The 16,514-nt window shown below is 46.3% G+C and overlaps 1 protein-coding gene across 1 annotated transcript in view; it reads left to right on the top strand.

The window, feature by feature from the left end:
• Positions 1-16,514, top strand: part of LOC110520779 (serine/threonine-protein kinase Nek11-like) — a 93,928-nt gene that overhangs the window by 61,175 nt on the left and 16,239 nt on the right. Inside the window, exon 13 of the mRNA XM_036966585.1 lies at positions 3,366-3,502. Coding sequence (XP_036822480.1) covers positions 3,366-3,502 — 137 coding nt within the window. The remainder of the gene's footprint in view (positions 1-3,365; positions 3,503-16,514) is intronic.

Here is a 16,514-nt window from a genome sequence, read left to right on the forward strand (position 1 = left end):
TGAGAGGAATGTCATGTTCCCGAGCACAGCCCTCCGCCCCAGAGTCTATTAAGGCACTGCAGGAAGCTGACGAACCGGTCCAGCGTAGATGGACCGACAAGGTAGTGCAGGATCTTGAAGGAGAGACAGGAGTAGTAGCGCTCACCAGTAGCCCTCCGCTTACTGATGAGCTCTGGCTTTTACTGGACATGAAGTGACAAAATGACCAGCAGAACCGCAATAGAGACAGAGGCGGTTGGTGATTCTCCGTTCCCTCTCCTTAGTCGAGATGCGGATACCTCCCAGCTGCATAGGCTCAGCTCCCGAGCCGGCAGAGGAAGATGGTAGTGATGCGGAGAGGGGGGCAACGGAGAACGCGAGCTCCTTTCCACGAGCTCGGTGACGAAGATCAACCCGTCGCTCAATGCGAATAGCGAGTTCAATCAAGGAATCCACGCTGGAAGGAACCTCCCGGGAGAGAATCTCATCCTTTACCTCTGCGCGGAGACCCTCCAGAAGACGAGCGAGCAAAGCCGGCTCGTTCCAGCCACTGGAGGCAGCAAGAGTGCGAAACTCAATAGAGTAGTCTGTTATGGATCGATTGCCTTGACATAGGGAAGACAGGGCCCTGGAAGCCTCCTCCCCAAAAACAGATCGATCAAAAACCCGTATCATCTCCTCCTTAAAGTCCTGATACTGGTTAGTACACTCAGCCCTTGCCTCCCAGATTGCCGTGCCCCACTCACGAGCCCGTCCAATAAGGAGAGATATGACGTAGGCGACACGAGCAGTGCTCCTGGAGTAAGTGTTGGGCTGGAGAGAAAACACAATATCACACTGGGTGAGGAACGAGCGGCATTCAGTGGGCTCCCCAGAGTAACACGGCGGGTTATTGATTCTGGGCTCCGGAGATTCGAAAGCCCTGGAAGTGGCCGGTGGATCGAGGCGGAGATGGTGAACCTGTTCTGTGAGGTTGGAGACTTGGGTGGCCAGGGTCTCAACGGCATGTCGAGCAGCAGACAATTCCTGCTCGTGTCTGCCTAGCATCGCTCCCTGGATCTCGACGGCTGAGTGGAGAGGATCCGAAGTCGCTGGGTCCATTCTTGGTCGGATTCTTCTGTTACGGTGAGTGAATGAGGACCCAAAAGCGAATTAACTTAAACAGAGCTTCTTTAATAACCAAACATAGGTAGGCTCAGATAGACCGGCAGATTCCGACAGGACAGGACAAGGTTACAGCAAACATGACGATAGTCTGGTTCAGGCATGAAACACAACAAACAAGAATCCGACAAGGACAGGAACAAAAACAGAGAGAGATATAGGGACCTAATCAGAGGGAAAAAGGGAACAGGTGGGAAACGGGGTGAATGGGTAGTTAGGAGGAGACAAGGCACAGCTGGGGGAAAGAGGGGGAGAAAAGGTAACCTAACAACGACCAGCAGAGGGAGACAGGGTGAAGGGAAAGGACAGAAACACACAACATGACAATACATGACACCCTGTCTCTTTATCTCCATTTCATTCCTTCTGTCTCTTTATCTCCATTTCTTTCTTATCTCTTTATCTCCATTTCATTCCTTCAGTCTCTTTATCTCCATTTCATTCCTTCTGTCTCTTTATCTCCATTTCATTCCTTCTGTCTCTTTATCTCAATTTAATTCCCTGTCTCTTTATCTCCATTTCATTCCTTCTGTCTCTTTATCTCCATTTCTTTCTTGTCTCTTTATCTCCATTTCATTCCTTCAGTCTCTTTATCTCCATTTCATTCTTTCCGTCTCTTTATCTCCATTTCATTCCTGTCTCTTTATCTCCATTTCATTCCTTCCGTCTCTTTATCTCCATTTCATTCCTTCCGTCTCTTTATCTCCATTTCATTCCTTCTGTCTCTTTATCTCCATTTCATTCCTTCCGTCTCTTTATCTCCATTTCATTCCTGTCTCTTTATCTCCATTTCATTCCTTCCGTCTATTTATCTCCATTTCATTCCTGTCTCTTTATCTCAATTTAATTCCCTGTCTCTTTATCTCCATTTCATTCCTGTCTCTTTATCTCCATTTCATTCCTTCTGTCTCTTTATCTCCATTTCTTTCTTGTCTCTTTATCTCCATTTCATTCCTTCAGTCTCTTTATCTCCATTTCATTCCTTCCGTCTCTTTATCTCCATTTCATTCCATCTGTCTTTTTATCTGCTTCCCCCATTTTTAGTGGTCATATTTCTCAGAAGATATGGTTTTGTCTCGGAGGATTAAGGATAAGTCTTTGGAAAGTGTACAGATTTATATTGGAGATAGTCCCGGTTTGAAATTGAACTTTTGTCTCCAATACCAGTCAACACTGTATATTACAGGTTTCTGTGGTAGATAGGAAATAAACAATTATTGAAAATGAAATGAAAGTGATTTCCACTCTCTTCCTCACAGTTTCTTTCTCTGTCTCGCTCCTCGCTCCTCGCTCCTCAGTGCTCTGTCTTTCTATTTTTCTGTCTCTGTCTCTCTTCTTTCGCTCTCTCTCTACCCGTTTCCCTCTCATTCAGGCAGACAGTAAGCTGCTGCAAAGGTAACTCAACACCATACAGCTGTCACTCTCTTATTTTCCTATCTCTTTCTCTTGTTCTTTCTCCGCACCATTTCTCTTACCCCCTCCCTCGCTACTTCACTCCGTGGAGAGGAGTCCCTGGTCAGGCTGGTGCTCAGGTGCAGAGCACTAAGTGAGAAAATGGAAGTGTTCAAGAGAGGGATGTTCCCAGTAGCACAGACATCCACCACAGCTGTTCCCCAACACTCCCCCAACCCACACCAGCACCAACACACAACTGCTGGAAATATCTCAGAGAAAGAAAGTGAGAGTGAGATACTCTTCTTTCTCTGAGATATTTCCAGCAGTTGTGTGCTGGTGCATATATAAGAGAGAGAGAGAGAGAGAGAGAGAGAGAGAGAGAGAGAGAGAGAGAGAGAGAGAGAGAGAGAGAGAGAGAGAGAGAGAGAGAGAGAGAGAGAGAGAGAGAGAGAGAGAGAGAGAGAGAGAGAGAGAGAGAGAGAGAGAGAGAGAGAGAGAGAGAGAGAGAGAGAGAGAGAGAGAGAGAGAGAGAGAGAGAGAGAGAGAGAGAGAGAGAGAGAGAAAGTGTATATGTGTGTCGTCCAACGTGCTCTGGACAGGGAAAGTGATCTACACCCGACATTTCAATACTGTTCTCTGTGAAGAAAATGGCCCCCATAGTGTTAGTCTTGCGTTATCTTTGCTTCAGTGTTTTGAATCAATCAGGCTTGTATTATCCATGATCCATCTCTCTGTATTCTCCCTACATTGCGTCACTTATTTTGTTTGTTCCCCACGGTGTGTGTCTGTGTGTGTATCTGTGTGTGTGTGTGTGTGTGTGTGTTTAGAGATCCCAGAGGACCCTCAGACTGCAGAGGTGTATTATTACATGGATGGATTTGAGTCCTGCACTGATGAAGAGGAGGAGGAAAGAGAGGAAGGGGACACCGTGACCTCAGAAACCCTCTGTCATACCTATGGACAGGTGAGTGTGTGTCTGTGCATGCGTCCGCGTGTGTGCTTATATGAGTGTGTGTCGGTGTATGCAAGCTCTGGAGCTACTTGAATTACTTCTCCCTGCTACTTGAAGGCTGAGACAGAGACAGACAGACTGACAGACAATCAAGTCCTCTCTCCTGTGTGAAGACAGACAGACATTTAGCCAATCAAGTCCTCTCTCCTGTGTGAAGACAGACAGACAGTTAATCAAGTACTCTCTCCTGTGTGAAGACAGGCAGGCAGGCAGGCAGACAGACAGACAGACAGACAGACAGACAGACAGACAGACAGACAGACAGACAGACAGACAGACAGACAGACAGACAGACAGACAGACAGACAGACAGACAGACAGACAGACAGACAGACAGACAGATAGATAGTTAAACAAGTCCTCTCTCCTGTGTGAAGACAGACAGACAGATAGTTAATCAAGTCCTCTCTCCTGTGTGAAGACAGACAGACAGATAGTTAATCAAGTCCTCTCTCCTGTGTGAAGACAGACAGACAGATAGTTCATCAAGTCCTCTCTCCTGTGTGAAGACAGACAGACAGATAGTTAATCAAGTCCTCTCTCCAGTGTGAAGACAGACAGACAGATAGTTAATCAAGTCCTCTCTCCAGTGTGAAGACAGACAGACAGATAGTTAATCAAGTCCTCTCTCCTGTGTGAAGACAGACAGACATATAGTTAATCAAGTCCTCTCTCCTGTGTGAAGACAAACAGACAGATAGTTAATCAAGTCCTCTCTCCTGTGTGAAGACAGACAGACAGATAGTTCATCAAGTCCTCTCTCCTGTGTGAAGACAGACAGACAGATAGTTAATCAAGTCCTCTCTCCTGTGTTAAGACAGACAGACAGATAGTTAATCAAGTCCTCTCTCCTGTGTTAAGACAGACAGACAGATAGTTAATCAAGTCCTCTCTCCTGTGTTAAGACAGACTGACATTCCATTACTATCAATGGGAACATTCATTGCCACATCTGGGAAGCTTAACTTTCATGAACTCTTATGAGCCTTGTGTTTGTGGAAAGAGAATGAAAATCACAGAATGAAAAACATCTGAAGGTGCATAGATCTCTATTTTAACATCCCTGACCAACACTGATGTGGCTAGCACCCTCTCCCCTTAGTCCTGATGCAGCTAGCTAGTCTCCATTGACTGTCTGTCTTCACACAGGAGAGAAGACTTGATTGACTATGTGTCTGTCTTGACACAGGAGAGAAGACTTGATTGACTATGTATCTGTCTTCACACAGGAGAGAAGGCTTGATTGACTGTCTGCACCAATTAATTGAACACATTCAAAATGATTGACAGACTATGAGGGGCGGGCCACACAGCATGGAACACAGCTTTGAACCGTTCTATTCTTTACTTCTGCCTGTTCTAATGCTCTGGTTTGTATTCTGTAGTGGTGGTGCATCTGGGTGGGGATTCAGGAGGGATTACTGTTGAACAGTCCTGTGCTGGAGACTGTGGATAAATCTGTTGTGAGGGCTGGCTCAGGGGGATAAATGTGTCTGTTGTGAGGGCTGGCTCAGGGGGATAAATGTGTCTGTTGTGAGGGCTGGCTCAGGGGGATAAATGTGTCTGTTGTGAGGGCTGGCTCAGGGGGATAAATGTGTCTGTTGTGAGGGCTGGCTCAGGGGGATAAATGTGTCTGTTGTGAGGGCTGGCTCAGAGGGCTCGGGGCATTTTGGAGCATTGTTCACTGGCACACTTTAGTGTTTGCCTCTTTATCAGTGAGATAATATTTGAATCAGTTTGGCTCTGCTGGCTCTCAGGTTTTTCCTATCCAGAGTTGCACAAAAGCCAACCACTAATCATCATTGGAGAAATCCAAACGAGAACAATGTGAATTCAGAGAGTAATTTTCCTCTGTGGCCGGATGCCAAGAGGCGCCTTGGCAGGATGAGACTCTATGGTTTTACCCAGGGATTCCCGGCTTTGTAGTCCTGGTGTGTGAGGACTTTCATTTCACACACACACACACACACACACACACACACACACACACACACACACACACACACACACACACACACACACACACACACACACACACACACACACACACACCATTGGATTAGCATGATAAATGATGGTTGGTGGTTATTCCCTCTGCTTGTCCTGGTCATAAATACAACAGAAGTGGTTTACATATTTGGTCTTTATAGGTTGATATTAGATTAATTTACAGATGTACAGTAGGATCTTAAATTGAGCCAGTTTGCTACAGTAGGAAAATAATCCTGCAGCAACAGGAAATTTTAATTATTATGTGGATTATTATGAATGGACATTTTTTGTAGGGGTTGATACATTTTAAAGTGGAAATTACAAACTTTAGAAGCCTTTTTAAACCTTAAACACACTACAAGTTTGCATTCTCAGTAACAAAAGAGTGATCAAATTAAGACCTACATCTACAATGATAGCACCAGACCTTGCCCAAGGCTACGAGCCTCACTGTGTAGTTAATGAGTGTTAATGTGCTGTGCTGTGGATCCAAACTCCCGTATGCAGCATTATGGAAATGTGATGATCCCACATTGTTCAGATCAATCTAATCCCTACTAATTGCAGGCTTATTAGACAATACAATACAATACAATGCAACACAATACAATACAATACATTGCAACACAACACAATACAATGCAATGCAACACAATACAATGCAACACAATACAATACAATGCAACACAACACAATACAATGCAATGCAACACAATACAACACAACACAATACAATACAACACAACACAATACAATACAACACAATACAAAACCTTATGAGACTTGAGGCTTCTCTAGCCAGACTGCAAGCTCATTTAGTAATAGAACACCTCTGATAACAAATCCCTGACACAGGATATACTGTACAGATGTAGGATCTTAATTTGAGCCAGTGTGCTACAGCAGGAGAATAATCCTGCAGCAAAAGGAAATCAGAATGATTATGTGGATTTTAATTAATGGACATTTTTGTAGGTGCTGATACATTTTTCGTCCGAGTGTATCAAGTCTGACATTTCTAAGTAGAAATTACACACTTTAGAAGCCTTTTTAAAACTCAAATACACTACTAGTTGGCATTTTGCAGGAAAATTCTCATCAACATAAGAGTGATCAAATGAAGATCCTACATCTGTACATTTGTCAGTATCAGTATTTTAACCTTAATAGCTTATACATTTAATACCATAACTTTTATTATGGCAAGACCATCTAGGGTTCTTGTCATGCCCGCAGTCAAATTCCATGTGACCGTTGAGTAGTGGTGTGCATTCATGGATGCCAAAAGGCCAAACAAATTACCAAGAACAAAATGAAAAAACATCAATTATTTTATCTTTCACCTGTTTCAGAATTTTCCGTCAATTCGCAAGAGGCTGAATGTATCTCACAGGAGAAAGCATCCGAGCGAGCGAAACAGTGTCCCTCTGTCTCTCTATATGTAGGCCATCTTTCTGATGCTGTCTGGTCCAAATAAGTATGACATTGATGCCGCCCGTAGCATTGAAGACAAGGGAAGCCAGACATTGATGCCGCCCGTAGCATTGAAGACAAGGGAAGCCAGACATTGATGCCGCCCGTAGCATTGAAGACAAGGGAAGCCAGACATTGATGCCGCCCGTAGCATTGAAGACAAGGGAAGCCAGACATTGATGCCGCCCGTAGCATTGAAGACAAGGGAAGCCAGACATTGATGCCGCCCGTAGCATTGAAGACAAGGGAAGCCAGACATTGATGCCGCCCGTAGCATTGAAGACAAGGGAAGCCAGACATTGATGCCGCCCGTAGCATTGAAGACAAGGGAAGACAGACATTGATGCCGCCCGTAGCATTGAAGACAAGGGAAGCCAGACATTGATGCCGCCCGTAGCATTGAAGACAAGGGAAGCCAGACATTGATGCCGCCCGTAGCATTGAAGACAAGGGAAGCCAGACATTGATGCCGCCCGTAGCATTGAAGACAAGGGAAGCCAGACATTGATGCCGCCCGTAGCATTGAAGAGAAGGGAAGCCAGACATTGATGCCGCCCGTAGCATTGAAGACAAGGGAAGCCAGACATTGATGCCGCCCGTAGCATTGAAGACAAGGGAAGCCAGACATTGATGCCGCCCGTAGCATTGAAGACAAGGGAAGCCAGACATTGATGCCGCCCGTAGCATTGAAGACAAGGGAAGCCAGACATTGATGCCGCCCGTAGCATTGAAGACAAGGGAAGCCAGACATTGATGCCGCCCGTAGCATTGAAGACAAGGGAAGCCAGACATTGATGCCGCCCGTAGCATTGAAGACAAGGGAAGCCAGACATTGATGCCGCCCGTAGCATTGAAGACAAGGGAAGCCAGACATTGATGCCGCCCGTAGCATTGAAGACAAGGGAAGCCAGACATTGATGCCGCCCGTAGCATTGAAGACAAGGGAAGCCAGACATTGATGCCGCCCGTAGCATTGAAGACAAGGGAAGCCAGACATTGATGCCGCCCGTAGCATTGAAGACAAGGGAAGCCAGACATTGATGCCGCCCGTAGCATTGAAGACAAGGGAAGCCAGACATTGATGCCGCCCGTAGCATTGAAGACAAGGGAAGCCAGACATTGATGCCGCCCGTAGCATTGAAGACAAGGGAAGCCAGACATTGATGCCGCCCGTAGCATTGAAGACAAGGGAAGCCAGACATTGATGCCGCCCGTAGCATTGAAGACAAGGGAAGCCAGACATTGATGCCGCCCGTAGCATTGAAGAGAAGGGAAGCCAGACATTGATGCCGCCCGTAGCATTGAAGACAAGGGAAGCCAGACATTGATGCCGCCCGTAGCATTGAAGACAAGGGAAGCCAGACATTGATGCCGCCCGTAGCATTGAAGACAAGGGAAGCCAGACATTGATGCCGCCCGTAGCATTGAAGACAAGGGAAGCCAGACATTGATGCCGCCCGTAGCATTGAAGACAAGGGAAGCCAGACATTGATGCCGCCCGTAGCATTGAAGAGAAGGGAAGCCAGACATTGATGCCGCCCGTAGCATTGAAGAGAAGGGAAGCCAGACATTGATGCCGCCCGTAGCATTGAAGACAAGGGAAGCCAGACATTGATGCCGCCCGTAGCATTGAAGACAAGGGAAGCCAGACATTGATGCCGCCCGTAGCATTGAAGACAAGGGAAGCCAGACATTGATGCCGCCCGTAGCATTGAAGACAAGGGAAGCCAGACATTGATGCCGCCCGTAGCATTGAAGACAAGGGAAGCCAGACATTGATGCCGCCCGTAGCATTGAAGACAAGGGAAGCCAGACATTGATGCCGCCCGTAGCATTGAAGACAAGGGAAGCCAGACATTGATGCCGCCCGTAGCATTGAAGACAAGGGAAGCCAGACATTGATGCCGCCCGTAGCATTGAAGACAAGGGAAGCCAGACATTGATGCCGCCCGTAGCATTGAAGACAAGGGAAGCCAGACATTGATGCCGCCCGTAGCATTGAAGACAAGGGAAGCCAGACATTGATGCCGCCCGTAGCATTGAAGAGAAGGGAAGCCAGACATTGATGCCGCCCGTAGCATTGAAGACAAGGGAAGCCAGACATTGATGCCGCCCGTAGCATTGAAGACAAGGGAAGCCAGACATTGATGCCGCCCGTAGCATTGAAGACAAGGGAAGCCAGACATTGATGCCGCCCGTAGCATTGAAGACAAGGGAAGCCAGACATTGATGCCGCCCGTAGCATTGAAGACAAGGGAAGCCAGACATTGATGCCGCCCGTAGCATTGAAGACAAGGGAAGCCAGACATTGATGCCGCCCGTAGCATTGAAGACAAGGGAAGCCAGACATTGATGCCGCCCGTAGCATTGAAGACAAGGGAAGCCAGACATTGATGCCGCCCGTAGCATTGAAGACAAGGGAAGCCAGACATTGATGCCGCCCGTAGCATTGAAGACAAGGGAAGCCAGACATTGATGCCGCCCATAGCATTGAAGACAAGGGAAGCCAGACATTGATGCCGCCCGTAGCATTGAAGACAAGGGAAGCCAGACATTGATGCCGCCCGTAGCATTGAAGACAAGGGAAGCCAGACATTGATGCCGCCCGTAGCATTGAAGACAAGGGAAGCCAGACATTGATGCCGCCCGTAGCATTGAAGACAAGGGAAGCCAGACATTGATGCCGCCCGTAGCATTGAAGAGAAGGGAAGCCAGACATTGATGCCGCCCGTAGCATTGAAGACAAGGGAAGCCAGACATTGATGCCGCCCGTAGCATTGAAGACAAGGGAAGCCAGACATTGATGCCGCCCGTAGCATTGAAGACAAGGGAAGCCAGACATTGATGCCGCCCGTAGCATTGAAGACAAGGGAAGCCAGACATTGATGCCGCCCGTAGCATTGAAGACAAGGGAAGCCAGACATTGATGCCGCCCGTAGCATTGAAGACAAGGGAAGCCAGACATTGATGCCGCCCGTAGCATTGAAGACAAGGGAAGCCAGACATTGATGCCGCCCATAGCATTGAAGACAAGGGAAGCCAGACATTGATGCCGCCCGTAGCATTGAAGACAAGGGAAGCCAGACATTGATGCCGCCCATAGCATTGAAGACAAGGGAAGCCAGACATTGATGCCGCCCGTAGCATTGAAGACAAGGGAAGCCAGACATTGATGCCGCCCGTAGCATTGAAGACAAGGGAAGCCAGACATTGATGCCGCCCGTAGCATTGAAGAGAAGGGAAGCCAGACATTGATGCCGCCCGTAGCATTGAAGACAAGGGAAGCCAGACATTGATGCCGCCCGTAGCATTGAAGACAAGGGAAGCCAGACATTGATGCCGCCCGTAGCATTGAAGAGAAGTGAAGCCAGACATTGATGCCGCCCGTAGCATTGAAGACAAGGGAAGCCAGACATTGATGCCGCCCGTAGCATTGAAGACAAGGGAAGCCAGACATTGATGCCGCCCGTAGCATTGAAGACAAGGGAAGCCAGACATTGATGCCGCCCGTAGCATTGAAGAGAAGGGAAGCCAGACATTGATGCCGCCCGTAGCATTGAAGACAAGGGAAGCCAGACATTGATGCCGCCCGTAGCATTGAAGACAAGGGAAGCCAGACATTGATGCCGCCCGTAGCATTGAAGACAAGGGAAGCCAGACATTGATGCCGCCCGTAGCATTGAAGACAAGGGAAGCCAGACATTGATGCCGCCCGTAGCATTGAAGACAAGGGAAGCCAGACATTGATGCCGCCCGTAGCATTGAAGACAAGGGAAGCCAGACATTGATGCCGCCCGTAGCATTGAAGACAAGGGAAGCCAGACATTGATGCCGCCCGTAGCATTGAAGACAAGGGAAGCCAGACATTGATGCCGCCCGTAGCATTGAAGACAAGGGAAGCCAGACATTGATGCCGCCCGTAGCATTGAAGACAAGGGAAGCCAGACATTGATGCCGCCCGTAGCATTGAAGACAAGGGAAGCCAGACATTGATGCCGCCCGTAGCATTGAAGACAAGGGAAGCCAGACATTGATGCCACCCGTAGCATTGAAGACAAGGGAAGCCAGACATTGATGCCGCCCGTAGCATTGAAGACAAGGGAAGCCAGACATTGATGCCGCCCGTAGCATTGAAGACAAGGGAAGCCAGACATTGATGCCGCCCGTAGCATTGAAGACAAGGGAAGCCAGACATTGATGCCGCCCGTAGCATTGAAGACAAGGGAAGCCAGACATTGATGCCGCCCGTAGCATTGAAGACAAGGGAAGCCAGACATTGATGCCGCCCGTAGCATTGAAGACAAGGGAAGCCAGACATTGATGCCGCCCGTAGCATTGAAGAGAAGGGAAGCCAGACATTGATGCCGCCCGTAGCATTGAAGACAAGGGAAGCCAGACATTGATGCCGCCCGTAGCATTGAAGACAAGGGAAGCCAGACATTGATGCCGCCCGTAGCATTGAAGACAAGGGAAGCCAGACATTGATGCCGCCCGTAGCATTGAAGACAAGGGAAGCCAGACATTGATGCCGCCCGTAGCATTGAAGACAAGGGAAGCCAGACATTGATGCCGCCCGTAGCATTGAAGACAAGGGAAGCCAGACATTGATGCCGCCCGTAGCATTGAAGACAAGGGAAGCCAGACATTGATGCCGCCCGTAGCATTGAAGACAAGGGAAGCCAGACATTGATGCCGCCCGTAGCATTGAAGACAAGGGAAGCCAGACATTGATGCCGCCCGTAGCATTGAAGACAAGGGAAGCCAGACATTGATGCCGCCCGTAGCATTGAAGACAAGGGAAGCCAGACATTGATGCCGCCCGTAGCATTGAAGACAAGGGAAGCCAGACATTGATGCCACCCGTAGCATTGAAGACAAGGGAAGCCAGACATTGATGCCGCCCGTAGCATTGAAGACAAGGGAAGCCAGACATTGATGCCGCCCGTAGCATTGAAGAGAAGGGAAGCCAGACATTGATGCCGCCCGTAGCATTGAAGACAAGGGAAGCCAGACATTGATGCCGCCCGTAGCATTGAAGACAAGGGAAGCCAGCCAGTGTCTGGCCTGCCTTGACAAAAAAAGTATCAAAATGTGCCAATCAGCTTTGAGCTAAACTGAGCGAGCTCAAATGTGAATGGTCCTGGCGCACCAAAAAGACTGCGTCACTCTTATCAAATCCCACTGAGAGCATAAATCATTGACAGAAAATCTTGAATTGTTGCATCTCGTTGTGTTGTTGTCCTCCGGTGGCTAGCTAGCCAGCAAGCTAATATTGGCCCTTTCCTAAATTAGTCATGGACTGAGATAGGGCTGTGCGATATGGCCAAAATGATATATCACGTTATTGACGGTATTATATGTTTTTTAATAATAAAAGTTCTAAATGAGCTTTATGAGTAGTGTGTGACTCTAGGGTGGCAACACATACATTATAAGTGATTTCAATGGGTCTTTCTCCATTCTGATTGTTTTATACTGTTCAATTCAACTTCAGCCCACAAAAAGTCATCATTGTCATCAATTTCTGCATTTGAGATCATTTCCATACTGTCACGTAGGGCTGCACGATATTGGCAAGCAATCTGGGCCTTATTTTTAACCAAATGTTGCAATTTGACTTGTGATTTAGAGCAAAACACTTGGGTTAACTGTTGGAATCATGGAAATAGAATATCTATCCAAATTATATAGTTCCAATATAATAGTGGGCACAGTGCTGTTTGACATGACAGCGAATGAAAATGCAAGGGAGGAGTTATTGTGACAGGGTAGGAAGTAATGTGACTCCTAGGGGACCTATCATCTTTGGCTACATTGAATGTTTTTTTCTTAGCAACTTCATGTAGCCAACATATTCTTGCTTTGCGTTTACCTCTTTAATTTAGAAGACACTGTTCAATATGTACCTAGATGTAGAAGGCCAATGAACTTCTTAGGGCTAGGCCCCTTTTTTCTCCACTTCCGGTCTGAATGACGTGCCCAAAGTAAACTGCCTGTAGTTCAGGCCCTGAAGCCAGGATATGCATATAATTGGAAAGAAAACACTTTGAAGTTTGTAGAAATGTTAAAATAATTTTGGAGAATATAACACAATAGATATGGTAGAAGAAAAACCAAACTGACTTTTTTTGAGAGAGAGAACATCCTCTTAGAAATGCAAGAGAAAGGTCATATTGAAAATTAGCTCCCTGGATGCAATTCCTATGGCTTCCACAGGGTGTCAGCAGTCTATGTTCAAGGTTTCAGGCGTGTAACTTCAAAAACGAATAAGAAATATCAGTTTTAGTAGAGGGACAGTCTTGGAAATTCATGTTTGCGCGTGCCATGAAGACATTACGCACCTGCTAAAATCAGTTTCCTATTGAACATACTTCTTTCCGAAATAAATATTATAGTTTGATTACATTTTAGGGTATCTGAGGAGTAAATAGAAATGTATTTTGACTTGTTGAAACAAAGTTTAGGGGTAGATTTTCGGATTCCTTTCTCTGCAAGTTGAACGAGTGGATTACTCAAATCGATGGCGCCAACTAAAAGGACTTTTAGGGATATAAAGAAGGATTTTATCTAACAAAACGACACTACATGTTATAGCTGGGACCCTTTGGATGAAAAAGTAAGTGAATATTTAATCGTTATCTGTGAATGTATGAACCTGTGCAATCTCAAACAATCGCATGGCATATTTTCACTGTAATAGCTACTGTAAATCGTACAGTGCAGTTAGATTAACAAGAATTTAAGCTGTCTGCCAATATAAGACACTTATATGTACATAAAATCCATAATATTTCTGACTATTTATTTGAATTGCGTGCTCTCCAGTTCCACAGCGGGACACCTGGCCCTAAGAAGATTGAAGTAGTTCTAACTTTGACCATGAATAGAAGTTAGGCTAGTGAGCAAGCATTTTAGCCAGGTAGCCTAGGACAACAAATAATAAAAGTGTGTACTGTACGACAGAGTGATAGACCGTTTCATCCACATGAAAGATGTTTTTCTACTTGCATGAACACACACACACAAATCAGAACCATGGACAGCCACATCATATTTAGCTTACATTGATTGGACTAAATAGTTTTTGGTATCTTTTAGTTGTCACTGTATTAGACTGAGCAGAGGTGATTTGATGATGTTGAAATGGTGCTGGAACAGTGGAGGCTCCTGTTTTCGTTGTGACTTGCGGTAACTCTGTGGTTCTAAAGCAATAGTTGTTTAGTGGTCCAAAAATGTTGGGAACATTAACTTGCTTGACCATGCTGTAGGTCATGTAACTAACTGTCTGTTACTGTACCTGCAATATGCTTTGTGGACTTCACTAGACAGAGGTTGCTCTTCAGATTTGTGATAAAACAAAGGTGTGGTTGAATCTATTCTGCCACTGTGTCTTCTTGTGGTCTCGGCCTTTAGGCCTGTGTATCACTGTGGCAAGGCATGTGAACTAGCAGGTTATAGAGCAAACAACGCAATTATCACAACACATAGGTTGTAATATGGATCTTTTTGAGGGTGAGGGCTTCCCCAGTGATTTTACCCATGCACCACTACTGCCACTGAGTCACGGTATTCCCCTCCTATTCTGCTCCCTGTAAGCCTACATGGATGGTGCTGATGCATTGCTGGTACCCAACTCACTAACGGCTGTCAGGTTGCTAATGAATGGTCTGGTACTCAGCGCTCTATTGTCCCTCTAATCACTCTGACATCAATGCAAATTAAATCAAAATCACATCACATTAAACACTTCATGATTTGAATTAGTATAATCTGAATGATGAGAATAAATGCTGATGGGATTTAGAGGTCCTGTTTTGAAATGGACCTGGGGCTTTCCCAGCTGGACACAATTCATTTTTAAAACATTCACCCGGTCCACACCAGGTTCGGTCCGATCCGAGTGAGGGAAGTAGTAGAAAAACATTTTTTGGGGGGGTACTTTATTAACCAGAGCAAAGGAAGGGAGCATGGTGCTAGGGAGCAGGGGAGAGGCTGTGTGGGTGTGTTTGTGTGTGCAATGTGAGTGACATGGGAGCTGGCACAGAAATACAGAGAGACAGAGAGACACAGAGAGAGACACACAGAGACACAGAGAGGGAGAGACACAGAGAGAGACAGAGACACAGAGAGAGACAGAGAGATGGCAAGTACTGTTAACTCGCATGGGAGCTGGCACAGAAATGCAGAGAGACAGAGAGACACAGAGAGAGACACACAGAGACACAGAGAGAGACAGAGACACACAGAGACACAGAGAGAGACAGAGACACAGAGAGAGAGAGACACAGAGAGAGACAGACACAGAGAGAGAGAGACACAGAGAGAGACAGAGACACAGAGAGAGACAGAGAGATGGCAAGTACTGTTAACTCGCATGGGAGCTGGCACAGAAATAAAGAGAGACAGAGAGACACAGAGAGAGACACACAGAGACACAGAGAGAGACAGAGACACAGAGAGAGACAGAGAGATGGCAAGTACTGTTAACTCGCGCTAGTAGACTAACTTCTTGCTAGTTATTTATCATCCCATCTGATTACATAATACTTATCTTGACTGCATCAAACCGAGAGAAGCTAGTTTATTCTTAATTTAGTTACGCAATGATTTTCATTCAGCATTCTACCCCCCCCCCCCCCCCCCCCCCCCCCTGCAGAGAAAAAATATATTCCCTCCTTCCCCCAACACACACAGATGAGGGGATATCTCAAGGCTGCAACCCAATCTCTTCCCACTGCACCATGAGAGAAGGAAGGCCAAGCTAGATTAAAACTATTTGTCACTGTTGGGAGAAAGGACAGGAGAAAGGAGAAAGGTAGAAAAGAACAAAGCGAGCAACTAAAAAAAGAAGAATTCAGTTTTGGGAGTTGGTAAATTAGTGTGTTGCCAGAGATAAGTATGTGTCGTGGTCATTTCCTGTATTAACAAATCATGAGAGAGCAAACCACACACAAGTCAGAGTTATCATAAAGTCCATATTTAATTATATGAGCTTCACCATAGCCCTGTGACTCTCAGATCAATTCAGTGTCTATAAATGAATTCTCTGAGAGTGCTTACAAAACAATTCTTAGTATCATTTATAGCTAAGACACACCCCTCTCAACTCACATGACGAATAACAGATCTTATGAACATTACAAAGGAAGACTTTACTTGAGAGAGGAGTATCCCATAGCCAGACAGCATTAGCTATAAATTATCGTTCAGTTTGCTCTCCTAAAACGAGGTTCTACTTCTCGTTCTTGGTACAACATAGTACCAAAACATTACCTCATCCAATGGCATATATCAATTGTCAATTCTAGATACATCAAAAATACAACCCCTCCTGGACAAACTCACGAAGAGGAGTGACTGGTACACAGACATTGTGGAGCCAACTAACTGGTCCCCTTTAATCACGCCATTCCTTCACATGGTTTTGGAATAGTTACAGACACATTCACAGATAAGACCAACCTGACCTCTCCCCTCTCTGGGCCCCAAGTAACTGAGC

Source organism: Oncorhynchus mykiss, chromosome 3 (assembly GCF_013265735.2).
Source record: "Oncorhynchus mykiss isolate Arlee chromosome 3, USDA_OmykA_1.1, whole genome shotgun sequence".
In the NCBI taxonomy this organism is placed as follows: Eukaryota; Metazoa; Chordata; class Actinopteri; order Salmoniformes; family Salmonidae; genus Oncorhynchus; species Oncorhynchus mykiss.